This window comes from Bufo bufo, chromosome 3 (genome assembly GCF_905171765.1).
Source record: "Bufo bufo chromosome 3, aBufBuf1.1, whole genome shotgun sequence".
NCBI lineage: Eukaryota > Metazoa > Chordata > Amphibia > Anura > Bufonidae > Bufo > Bufo bufo.
The window spans coordinates 581,991,372-582,003,991 of record NC_053391.1 but is presented as its reverse complement, the minus strand read 5'-3'; the positions used below and the strand labels follow the sequence as shown (position 1 = coordinate 582,003,991).

The 12,620-nt window shown below is 41.9% G+C and overlaps 1 protein-coding gene across 1 annotated transcript in view; it reads right to left on the bottom strand.

The window, feature by feature from the left end:
• Window positions 1-12,620, bottom strand: part of CSAD (cysteine sulfinic acid decarboxylase) — a 75,950-nt gene that overhangs the window by 20,449 nt on the left and 42,881 nt on the right. The window contains exons 8-9 of the mRNA XM_040422236.1: window positions 6,369-6,448; window positions 6,043-6,097 (exon numbers count right to left, since the gene is read on the bottom strand). Coding sequence (XP_040278170.1) covers window positions 6,043-6,097; window positions 6,369-6,448 — 135 coding nt within the window. The remainder of the gene's footprint in view (window positions 1-6,042; window positions 6,098-6,368; window positions 6,449-12,620) is intronic.

Here is a 12,620-nt window from a genome sequence, read left to right as displayed (position 1 = left end):
ATCACAATGAAAAAATGCATTGGAAAAAACGGATCCGCCATTTATGGACTTTAACTTTTTTTTCACATTTTTTGGGTTTAACATGCAAAAGCCGGATCCGGTTTGACTGAACACACAGCGCCGGATCCGGCGTTAATGCAAGTCAATGGGAAAAAGACCGTATCCGGCGTTCAGTCAAAGTGTTCAGGATTTTTGGCTGGAGGTAAAAATACAACATGCTACGTTTTTCTGAAAATCCTGATCAGTCAAAAAGACTGAAGTGAAGACATCCTGATGCATCCTGAACGGATTACTCTCCATTCAGAATGCATTAGGATAAAACTGATCAGTTCTTTTCTGGATTTGAGCCCCTAGGACGGAACTCAGCGCCGGAAAAGAAAAACGCTAGTGTGAAAGTACCCTTACACCCACAAACTTAAATTTAAAAAAAATTTTAAACTAAAATTTTTAATTTTATTGGAATTTTATGTTAAGTAGCTGTAAATTACACATGGTTTTCAAAATTTTTAATAAATAAAAATCTGAAAAGTGTGGTGTGCATTTGTATTTAGCCCCCTGTACTCTGATATTCCTAAATAAAATCCAGTCTGACCAATTGCTTTCAGAAGTCACCTAGTTAGTAACTAGACTCTACTTGTGTGTAATTTATTCTCAGTATAACTGCAGCTGTTCTGTGAAGGCCTCAGAGGTTGGTTAGTGTTCAAACAGCATCATGAAAAGAAAGGATCACACCAGACAGGTCAGGGATCAAGTTGTAAAGAAGTGTAAAGCAGGGTTAGGTTATAAAAAATATCCCAAGCCCTGAACATCTCATGGAGCACTGTTCAATCCATCATCCGAAAAGGGAAGGACTATGGCGCAACTACAAACCCACCAAGACATGGCCGTCTACCTAAACTGACAGCCCAGGCGAGGAGAGCACTAATTAGAGAAGCAGCCACGAGGTCCCTGGTCACTCTGGAGGGGCTGCAGACATGCACTGCTCAGGTGGGAGAATCTGTCCACAGGACAACTATTAGTCGTGTACTCCACAAATTTGGCCTTTATGGAAGAGTGGCAAGAAGAAAGCCATTTTTGAAAGCAAGCCATAAGAAGTCTCATTTGCAGTTTGCCACAAGCCCTGTAGGGGACACAGCAAACATGTGGAAGAAGGTGCTCTGGGCAGATGAGATTAAAGTTGAACTTTTTGGCCTAAACGCAAAAGCTATGTGTGGCGGAAAACTAACACTGCACATCACCCTGAACTCACCATCCCCACCAGGAAACATGGTGGTGGCAGCATCATGCTGTGGGAATGATTTTCTTCAGCAGGGACAGAGAAGCTCGTCAGAGTTGATGGGAAGATGGATGGAGCTAAATACAGGGCAATCCTGGAGGAAAACCTGGCAGAGGCTGCAAAAGACTTGAGACTGGGGCGGAGGTTCACCTTCCAGCAGGATAACGATCCTAAACATCCCAACAGCCAGAGCTACAATGGAATGGTTTAGATCAAAGCATATCCATGTGTTAGAATCTCCCAGTCAAAATCCAAACCTAAATCCCATTGAGAATCTGTGGCAAGACTTGAAAATTGCTGTTCACAGACAGTCTCCATCAAATCTGACTGACCTTGAGCTATTTTGCAAACAATGAGCAAAAAAAAGCTGCAATTGCAGAGAAGAGTGGTCCTACAAAGTATTGACTCAGGGGGTCTGAATACAAATGCAGTCGATCACTGATAGGACCGCCTCCTGGACTTCAAAGTCCAGAATTAGCAGGAATTTAAGTCAATGATAAACAGGTTATACTGAATCTTTTCCCATAAAACTATGTATCAATTTGCTCAGCTTCTCCTGCTCTATAATATGCTGTCTTCAATTTAGACACCATGTTCAATGTGAGGCCGTCTTTATTGAACATTTAGCTTTTCCACTACAACTTTCAGTTTCAGTGCGTTGTCAGATTATTGCATTCTATAGTGAGGAGGTTGGCAGCCTTACACTTTGGATTGTGATATGCCATTGTCCATTTTCAAGACTTTTGTACATTCGGCTTATGTTACACAGTGATTGACATTTCTGCAATTTCAGAGCAACATAAAACATTTCTAAGGTCTCATGGACATGTTAGACATCCTTGTTATAGGAATTCTAAATAAGGCATCTATAAAAATCTGTGAACCCATACTGTGACACCAATGATTAGCAGAACCAGGGACAGACATATCATCTGTGCAGCTGGTTCAGCTGCACAGGGACCCAGAGAGGGAGGGGGCCCTTCCCAGTGCCAGCTGAGGTGTTCATAATTTTTTTTTCCCCCTCCCTTCCTCTGCCAGGGTAACCTGGTCACCTTGGGGTGGAGGGGGCGTTTGGGGGAAGGGGGGGACTGATTAGGACTTACTGTGAATCTGCTGCCGGTTCTGCCCATACACCATAGCTGAAGGACCTGCGATGACATCATAGTCATGTGATCTTTTCAACACTGGAAGTGGTGGTAGGACCTATGATGAGGTCACCATCATGTGACCAGTGCAGAAAAAGCCAGTGCTCAGCAGTAGAGACCTGTGATGCCATGTAAGTGCCAGAGAAATGCTGGGAGATGTGGTTCTCCCCTAATAAACCTCCTCCTTCCTTAGTTACATGGGAGGAGATGACTGGTGTTATTTACATGGAACTGGATATTATAAAGGACTGGAGGGTAAGGAGTAATGTTATTTAAATGGGATTTTTTATTGGAAGAGATGAAGGAGGGGATTCTAGTTATTTACATGGGACTGTATGTTATAGAAGACTGTAAGGAAGAGATGGTATTTATAGGGATGAGCGAATCGACTTTGAATGAAACATCCAAAGTCGATTTGCATAAAACTTCGTTCCAATACTGTACGGAGCAGGGGGAGCATATCTGGACATAAGTGCTGTGAAGGGGCCACATATCTGGACATAACTACTGTGAAGGGGCACATATCTGGGCATAGCTACTGTGAAGGGGGCACATATCTGGGCATAGCTACTGTGAAGGGGGCACATATCTGGACATAACTATTGTGAACGGGGCACATATCTGGGCATAACTGATGTGAAGTGGGCTTCTCTGGGCATAACTGCTGTAAAATGGGCACAGATCTGGGCATAACTGCTATGAAGGGGGCACATATCTGGGCATAAGTGCTGTGAAGGGGGCACATATCTGGGCATCACTGCTGTGAAGGGGGCACATATCTGGGCATAAGTACTGTGAAGGGGGCACATCTGGGCATAGCTACTGTGAAGGGGGCACAGTGTGGGCATTACTACTATGTGCAGGTACAAAGGGGGAATAATTACTATGTGGGGGCATTAAGGGGACTGGTTGTGTATAGTTATGCTTTGGGCAGAGTTAGAGGTGTGGCCTAGTATGAAAAAAAAAATATATACATACTGTAAACATATTGACCCATATTAACAAGATGTTTTTTATTTGCACGTATATGTTTATATTTTTATGTGTGGTTTGGGGGGCCCCACGTACATTCCTTGCACAGGGGCCCTCTGCTGTCTGTATCCGCCCCTGAGCAGAACAAGCACTCAGTCAAACACTTGTTCCCTATCACTGACCTGTGTAAACAGGGCAGCAGTTATCCAACAATCGAGCAAATGCTGATTTGCCAGGTGACCACATCAGTTATGTGAACAGAAAAATGCCCTATGGGTGGCAGTACATCTGCAGTACCCCAGAGCAGGGGTTATCTGCAAATGGTTTGTTATGGATTACTATGTAATATTATGATATGTATTGCAACCAGCATAGCTATGTATGGATGGCACAGTTAGCGTTAACAGTCCTGGCTCAGCCCTTGTAGGAGGCTATTTGGTGGCTGGCGCTACCCCCAGCTTGAGGTTGTACTGGGGAGAGTTGAGAGAGAAAACTGTTGCTTCATGCTCCCTCACCTTAGGTGCAGAAAGCTTCAGAGACTAACAGATCTCTGCAAGATATACAGAACAAGAAAGAGAAGGACATAAAGAGGGGAAGATAAAGGAGAACTTAGAATATGCACGGCCAGGCATAGCAGTCAGCAAGATAACCTGCTACTACAGCCATTCTGATTTTGCTGCTGTGAGGGACATCGTTAAAACACCCTTCATGGACATTGTAACGGATCTCCTGGCACCCCGACTGGGTACCTCCGTTGATAGCTGCACCTAGTGCTTCCCGAGGACTCCAAGCACTCCACTTGACACCGTAAGCACTGCAGACCCCTCAAACCGCCGAAGCTTGGTTGAGGTCTCACCGTCTCCTACCCAGCCTGGACCTACGACAAGGCTCCAGGCTCCAGTGGGTGAACCTCCCCTAAATCCAGAGAGCAGGAACATCTCTTACAAGAGCTAGGAGTTATAGCCAGGGGAGTTTACAGCGTATAGCAATCCCCATACACATGAGACGAGGCTCTATGTTGAATGTAAAACAGGAACTCTTTATTGAACACACAATCATTGACTTATATACACATTTTCCAACAAGGGTACCACCCCCGTGGACCTGGTTGCGAACTGAGGACATGACATAGCAGCCAATCCTTTACAGTTTAAACACAAAACTAACCCTATTCAACAAACACAATGGCATTGTCTGTGACGCAATTAACAAACACAACATGCAAACAGACATCTTCACCCCCTCCATTATGAATGAATAGGGACAGTGGAGACACATGTGATGGGATTATCTTCTGAGTGTATGATATGGTGATCTACTCATCTAGGAGTCGGCTGCTATTATAATCAACTATCTTAATCCCATCACTAACACAATCAGTGGGAGTCTCAATGCAGAGTTAACCCTTTTTGTGTTGTTGAATGCACACCATGCCTTTTTAATGGGCAATAGGAAATATGTGGCATATAAATTACACACATAAATCAGGGTTCATAGTTCCTTGTAACCCCAAAAGGTCTTAGGGGTTCTCCATAGTTCTCGGTCCATAGTCTGTAGGAAGGAGGCTGGCCCTCAGGCTTCTCCAGCAGCCCCAGTGACGGTTCAGTCCGTCACAGACATATATAGCCATTATTGCTTAGGTCCTTTCCCCAGCCATAGATTTTACTGATAGAGACTTTAGCAAGATAGAGAGGAAAGAGGGCCATAATTTATATCCTTGCCTAAATCCATACAATCTCTATCTGGAAGAAAACTGCACTTTGTACAGCCGGAACTGTGTCTGCTATAGTTGGATGTACTACAACTCCCATTTTGCACTACAGTATAGTGAGACGATTTTTTTTCTACCTCTGGCCTGGTTTTCTGACTCCTACACCATACGCTGGCCATTGCACTCTACAATCCCTGGCTTGCACCCATACAGACACTTAACATCACAGGCACCCCAACTGCCATCAGGCAGGAGTCCAAGAACCAAGGGAAGAAAGGGTGCGCCCTCCTTTCACTGCACTGGCCCTAGGGAACGACGGTGTGAGGAAAGGCATTGTGATTGACTGAGACAGCCAGAGCCACTACCACTCCCATCCTCCGCTCCGTCTCCTTCCTGGCCATTGTACATCTTCCCATGTAAACAAGGGATGTGCTGCCTATATAATGCAAAGTGTATAGGGGAAGAATAATCATATTAACGATCATTCATCTCCCATATAGTATCTATCCTTCAGCCGGTGTGAAAGGCCTTTACATGAGCCCCAATTGACTTGATAAATCGTCGATCAGTGCTTGTTTAAGTCCACTCTAAGATTCTCTGATTTCTTTTTTCCACTCGGGGATTTTCATTTCACAGATTTAATCTGTGAAAATAACATGATGGCATATTGCCAAAGTATTCTATGTTCGAAGTATTGCATGTGGGTACAAAACAATGCCTCACTGAGGCACCATACACACTCACAAGGAGTTCCTACTGCTCCACATATTTGATTGTAATGCACTCCATGCACTGCCCTATAGGACTACAGGCACAGCATGAGGCCTACAACTGCTTCTGTTCATATGGCACACATATACATGCCAATTTTTAAGTCAGATTTTTATGATTTGCTCACATTATATAACATACCAGCCTTTTCTCTAAATCTAAATTACCTCCGATTTTACTTTTTGTATTTTGTGGTCCAAATCTTCTGGAATTATTTTCCCTCTGTTGAAACAAACAGCGTACAATCACATACACAGTATGATATCTGGGTGTGGAAATTGCTGACATCCAGGGTTTTATCACGTGTCTATATCAAGCTCATCAGAAGCTAGCTTGGCTGTGATTATAAAAGAGTACAGCACTATCATGTAACCATACGGCGACTTTACGTAACTGAGCTGCCACAAAGATGGAGAAAACGTGAAGACAGAAAACGAAAAACAATAACTATAAGGTTTAAAATATATCCCTGATCCCAGGGACCTAGACCTACCTGTCATTTGTCTTCACAAGGATTACATTATCTGTTCCAATGCCGAGAAATGCTGCCCCCTTCTGGATAGAATAGTGACTCTATAAATGACACAATATAAGTGACACAATATAATAATATATAACAATGCAATATTAAAATACATAGACTGTAATGCTTCAGGGTAGAGGAAGAAATAATAAGCACAGGGGAACATACAACTCTGTGCAGACATTGTCCCTGGTTGAATACAAACCCAAGACCCCAGCACTGACAGGGAGCACTTCACAGAGCACAGACTCTATGCCATGGAGCACGCCGCAGTGAAGCTTCATATCTAGGCACTTGCTGGAGCAGAATTTGGTAAAATAAAAATTCATAATCACACTACTCCTTATGTTTTTACTTCTCTTCTCAGCCCTAACTAATGTAGTCAGCAGTTTAGCACTGTCAAAACTGCTGTCAGACTCCCTTTATCATTCAAGAACATGGTCAGGATGACAGTCAGTGCCACTTTTAACTGTATCTGCATCCTCAGGACATGGATAGGCTTAGAAGCTATGGTGGAGCAGAGAGCTGTTGGCTCTCTGTCTGGCCATTTTACTCTTGTATGCCACAAGCTGGCCTGTGAGACAACGGAAGCACTCCGAGGATGTCAGCAGCCTGGGGCAGGCAGCATGATGACATCACTGCACCGCCACACTTGTGTCTGGTTGCTGATGGCAAAGAGACATTGCTAAAGAGTGAGGACACAAAAGAGGCATTTTTACTGAGGGGGCGTAAAGGGGCCACTATTGCTATGTTGTGGCACTACTAATGTGTTGGGCCTAAAGGGGGTAGTATTACTGTGTTGGGGTGTACAAAAAAAGTGAGGCCATGGGGGGCATTATTACTGAGACAGGAGACAAAGGGGAAATTATTACTGAGTGGTGGCCTAAAGGGGGCACTGCTGCTTGTGGAAGAAGACAGTGAAGCAGCAGTGGGGTCTAAAAGAGGCAATATTGCTATGCAGGGGACACTAAAAGTAGCACTTACTTTGGGAGGGCCCAAAGGAGGGGTACCATTATTTTGTGCAGAATACAGAGGGCCACTATAACTATATGGGGCTCGATTACTGTGGAAAGGTTGTGTGAATGTGCGCGGGGTGGTTGCTGCTGGAAAAGTGAGATGATAAAGTCTGTATTTTCTACAGACTAAAGAGGTGACCTGGGAGAAACCTGGTCATGGAGGTCTGGACCAGATGGAGTAGAAATGAAAAGGTGAACAACCACATTCAGTGAAGATGTCCCCTATGAGTCATTTGATTTGCCTGTACTGAAATCACTTATAAGGTCTGCAGAGGATCTGTGCAAAACTGGTTCCTAGCACTATATGGTGACTGTCAGGCGGTAATATTGGTTTTTATATAGTGGTGTTTATTCGGTACCAGTATGGTATAGTTTATTGTAGGTATATATTGGTCTTGGTATTCTGAGTTTTGTCCCATAATAGTATGGAGACAATACTTGTTTGCATAGTGGTATTATCTGGTAATGTATGTTTGTATTATTTAGAGGCATTATACTTAGATTAGAGCTTTTGAAAAGGAAATTATTTGTGAACCCACGGTGCTGATTTTGATTATAATGAATACCCAGGGACAGTCATAAGCCTGTCTTATGTTATAAATGTTTATTTATTTTTCCTTTTTTTCCTGGGGTTTTGAAGAGGGGACATATGGCCCCTTAACACGTTAAGGACCCAGGACGAGAATGCTCATCCTAAAGGGCAGGTAACTAGTGCCCCAGGACAAGCATTCTCGTCCTGCGATCCTCCCCCCCCCGCGTGTGAGGTGACGCAATCAGCGGCAGAGATCCGGCTGTTACTGACAGCCGGATACCTGCTGCATCCACCAGCATCGGTGATAACGCCGATGCCGGTGAATTAACCCCCCATATGCTGCGGTCAGCGCTGACCGCGGCATATGGGGGGTTTGCGCTCCCTCACCTCATCCATTGGGTCCGCGCTGCTGTGGCGGGGACTCGATGGTTGCCATGGCAGCCCCAAGCCATTCCAAGGCTTGGGGCCCGGCATGCACGGAAGCTTAAGAGGCCCAGCCTCCAGGCTGGGTCTCCTAGGCAACTATTAGTGTCTTACAGTGTAAGACACTAATAGTTCAATACAGATGTATTGTGTTGCATTGAAACAGGGATCAGACCCTGTAATGTTGAAGTCCCAGAGTAGGACAAATAATAAAGTGAAAAAAAAAAGAAAAAAAAAAAGAAAAAAAGTTTCAAGTAAAAAAAAAAATAAAGCGTCCTTTTCCCAAAATAAACTGAAAAATAATTGTAAAAAATAGGAAAAAAAAAGAAAAGTAGAAATATTAGGTATCGCCGCGTTCGTATCGACCAGCTCTATAAAAATATCACATGAACTAACCCCTCAGGTGAACACAGTCAAAAAAATAAAATAAAAACTGTGTCAGTCATCTCATCCCGCAAAAATGGTACCCTAAGATAATCGCCCAAAAATTGCAAAACTATGGCTTTTAGAATATGGAGACTCTAAAACATGATTTATTTATTTTCTTTCAAAAAGGATATTATTGTGTAAAACTTACATAAAAAAAGACATATTAGGTATCGCCGCGTCCGTAATAACCTGCTCTATAAAAATATCACATGACCTAACCCCTCAGGTGAATACCGTAAAAAATAAAAATGGTGTAAAGAATGCCATTTTTGTCACCTTACATCACAAAAAGTGTAATAGCAAGCGATCAAAAAGTCATACGCACCACAAAATAGTACCAATAAAACCGTCATCTCAGGAGTCGTCCCGGAAGATTGGAAATTGGCAAATGTCGTGCCCATTCACAAGAAAGGTAGTAGGGAGGAATCGAGCAACTATAGACCAGTGAGTCTGACATCAATAGTAGGCAAATTAATGGAAACCCTATTAAAGGATAGGATTGTGGAACATCTAAAATCCCATGGATTGCAAGATGAAAAACAACATGGGTTTACTTCAGGGAGATCATGTCAAACAAATCTTATAGATTTTTTTGACTGGGTGAATAAATAATAGACGGTGGAGGTGCAGTAGACATCGCATATTTAGATTTTAGTAAGGCTTTTGACACTGTCCCACATAGAAGACTTATCAATAAACTGCAGTCATTGAGCATGGACTCCCATATTGTTGAGTGGATTAGGCAGTGGCTGAGTGACAGACAACAGAGGGTTGTAGTCAATGGAGAACATTCAAAACAAGGTAATGTTACCAGTGGGGTTCCACAGGGATCTGTACTGGGACCGATTTTGTTTAATATCTTCATAAGTGATATTGCAAAAGGCCTCGCTGGTAAGGTTTGTCTTTTTGCTGATGACACAAAGATATGTAACAGGGTTGATGTTCCTGGAGGGAAACGCCAAATGGAGAAGGATTTAGGAAAACTAGAAGAATGGTCAGAACTCTGGAAACTGAAATTTAATGTGGATAAGTGCAAGATAATGCACCTGGGGCGTAAAAACCCAAGGGCAGAATATAGAATATTTGACACAGTCCTGACCTCAGTATCTGAGGAAAGGGATTTAGGAGTAATTATTTCAGAAGACTTAAAAGGTGGGAAGACAATGTAATAGAGCAGCACGAAATGCCAGCAGAATGCTTGGATGTATAGGGAGAGGTATAAGCAGTAGAAAGAGTGAAGTGCTTATGCCGCTGTACAGAACACTGGTGAGACCTCACTTGGAGTATTGTGCACAGTACTGGAGGCCATATCTCCAGAAGGATATAGATACTCTAGAGAGAGTTCAGAGAAGAGCTACTAAACTAGTACATGGATTGCAGGATAAAACTTACCAGGAAAGGTTAAAGGACCTTAATATGTATAGCTTGGAAGAAAGAAGAGACAGAGGGGATATGATAGAAACTTTTAAATACATAAAGGGAATCAACTCGGTAAAGGAAGAGAGCATATTTAAAAGAAGAAAAACTACCACAAGAGGACACAGTTTTAAATTAGAGGGGAAAAGGTTTAAAAGTAATATAAGGAAGTATTACTTTACTGAGAGAGTAGTGGATGCATGGAATAGCCTTCCTGCAGAAGTGGTAGCTGCAAATACAGTGAAGGGGTTTAAGCATGCATGGGATAGGCATAAGGCCATCCTTCATATAAGATAGGGCCGGGGGCTATCCATAGTATTCAGTATATTGGGCAGACTAGATGGGCCAAATGGTTCTTATCTGCCGACACATTCTATGTTTCTATGTTTCATCCCGAAAAAAATTAGCCCCTACACAAGACAGTCGCCCCAAAAAAATAAATAAAAATACGGCTTTCAGAATTTGGAGACACTGAAAAATCTTTTTTTTTTTTTAAATGCTTTGTTATGTTAAACTAAAACAAACAACCAAAAAAATTTGGTATTGTCATGTCCGTGACAACCTGCTCTATAAAAATACCACCTAATCTAACCTGTAAGATGAATGTTGTGAATAACAAAAAATAAAAACAGTACCAAAACAGCTATTTCTTGTTACCTTGCCTCACAAAAAGTGTAATATAGAGCAACCAAAAATCATATGTACCATAAAATAGTACCAACAAAACTGCCACCTTATCCCGTAGTTTCCAAAATAGGGTCACTTTTTTGGAGTTTCTACTCTAGGGGTGCATCAGGGGGGCTTCAAATGGGACATGGTGTAAAAAACAAAAAAAAAAAAACAGTCCAGCAAAATCTGCCTTCCAAAAACCGTATGGCGTTCCTTTCCTTCTGCGCCCTGCTGTGTGCCTGTACAGCAGTTTACGACCACATATGGGGTGTTTCTGTAAACTACAGAATCAGGCCCATAAATATTGAGTTTTGTTTGGCTGTTAACCCTTGCTTTGTAACTGGAAAAAATGTATTAAAATGGAAAATCTACCAAAAAAGTGAAATTCTGAAATTTCATCTTTATTTTCCACTAATTCTTGTGGAACACCTAAAGGGTTAACAGAGTTTGTAAAATCTGTTTTGTATACCATGAGGGGTGTAGTTTGTAAAATGGGGTCATTTTTGGGTGGTTTCTATTATGTAAGCCTCACAAAGTGACTTCAGACCTGAACTGGTCCTGAAAAAGTGGGTTTTAGAAATTTTCAGAAAAATTTCAAGATTTGCTTCTAAACTTCTAAGCCTTCTAACGTCCCCAAAAAATAAAATGGCATTCACAAAATGATCCAAACATGTAGTAGACATATGGGAATGTAAAGTAATAACTATTTTTGGAGGCATTACTATCTATTGAAAAAGTATAGAAATTGAAATTGAGAAACTTGCTAATTTTTCCAAATTTTTGGTAAATTTGGCATTTTTTTAAATAAATAATTTATTATTTTTTTACTCAATTTTACCACTGTCATGAAGTAGAATATGTGACGACAAAACAATCTCAGAATGGCATGGATAAGTAAAAGCGTTTTAAAGTTATCACCACATAAAGTGACACATCAGATTTGCAAAAAATGGCCGGATTCTTAAGGTGAAATATGGCAGGGTCCTTAAGGGGTTAAAGACCCTGGCATTTGTAACACATCTCATCACTGTATGGACCCCTGTGTGTGATTCTTTGCACTCTTGCAGGGTTATTTGTAGTCTTGTTCTTACGCAAAGGAAATTTTCTCTGGTCTCAAAGACTTTTTTGTGCACCACGAGCGCCCGTGGGAGGCATTACTCTCCTCACTAGATTCATGTACAATACAGTACTTACTTTGTTGCAGAAATCTACAAATGGTCATAACACAAATGGAACTCTTAATAATTGAGAATCTGTCACCATCTTATGGTTTCCTATCTGAAGGCAACATAAATAGGTGAAAAAGACCCTGAGCAAAATACTGGCTCACTTTCTTATAATGACCGAGTTGATTTGCTAAAATCTGTATTGAGTAGCACTAGTGGAGTCCACTCAATACAGAGTGCATGCGAGAGAGTCCTCATGTTAATAAGCTCCTGAATCCCCCCCACCGCTGACAGCAGCTTTCTTCCTGTAGAAATTTGGGGAAGGGAAGGGGGTTGTACTCAGTGCTTGTCTCATACTGAAGCTGCTCAATATAGATTTAAAGGGGTTCTTAAATACTTAAATATTACTTTATTATAAATATATTCCCAAAAACCTTTTAGTAATTATAATGGCTCATTTTGTCTAGGGAGCAATCATTAGGAGAAATAAAATGGCCACCATCCTATTAGTACTCACAAAACCTGCCCTAATCATACAGAAGGACAATTTAATTCAGAACACTGAGCTGAG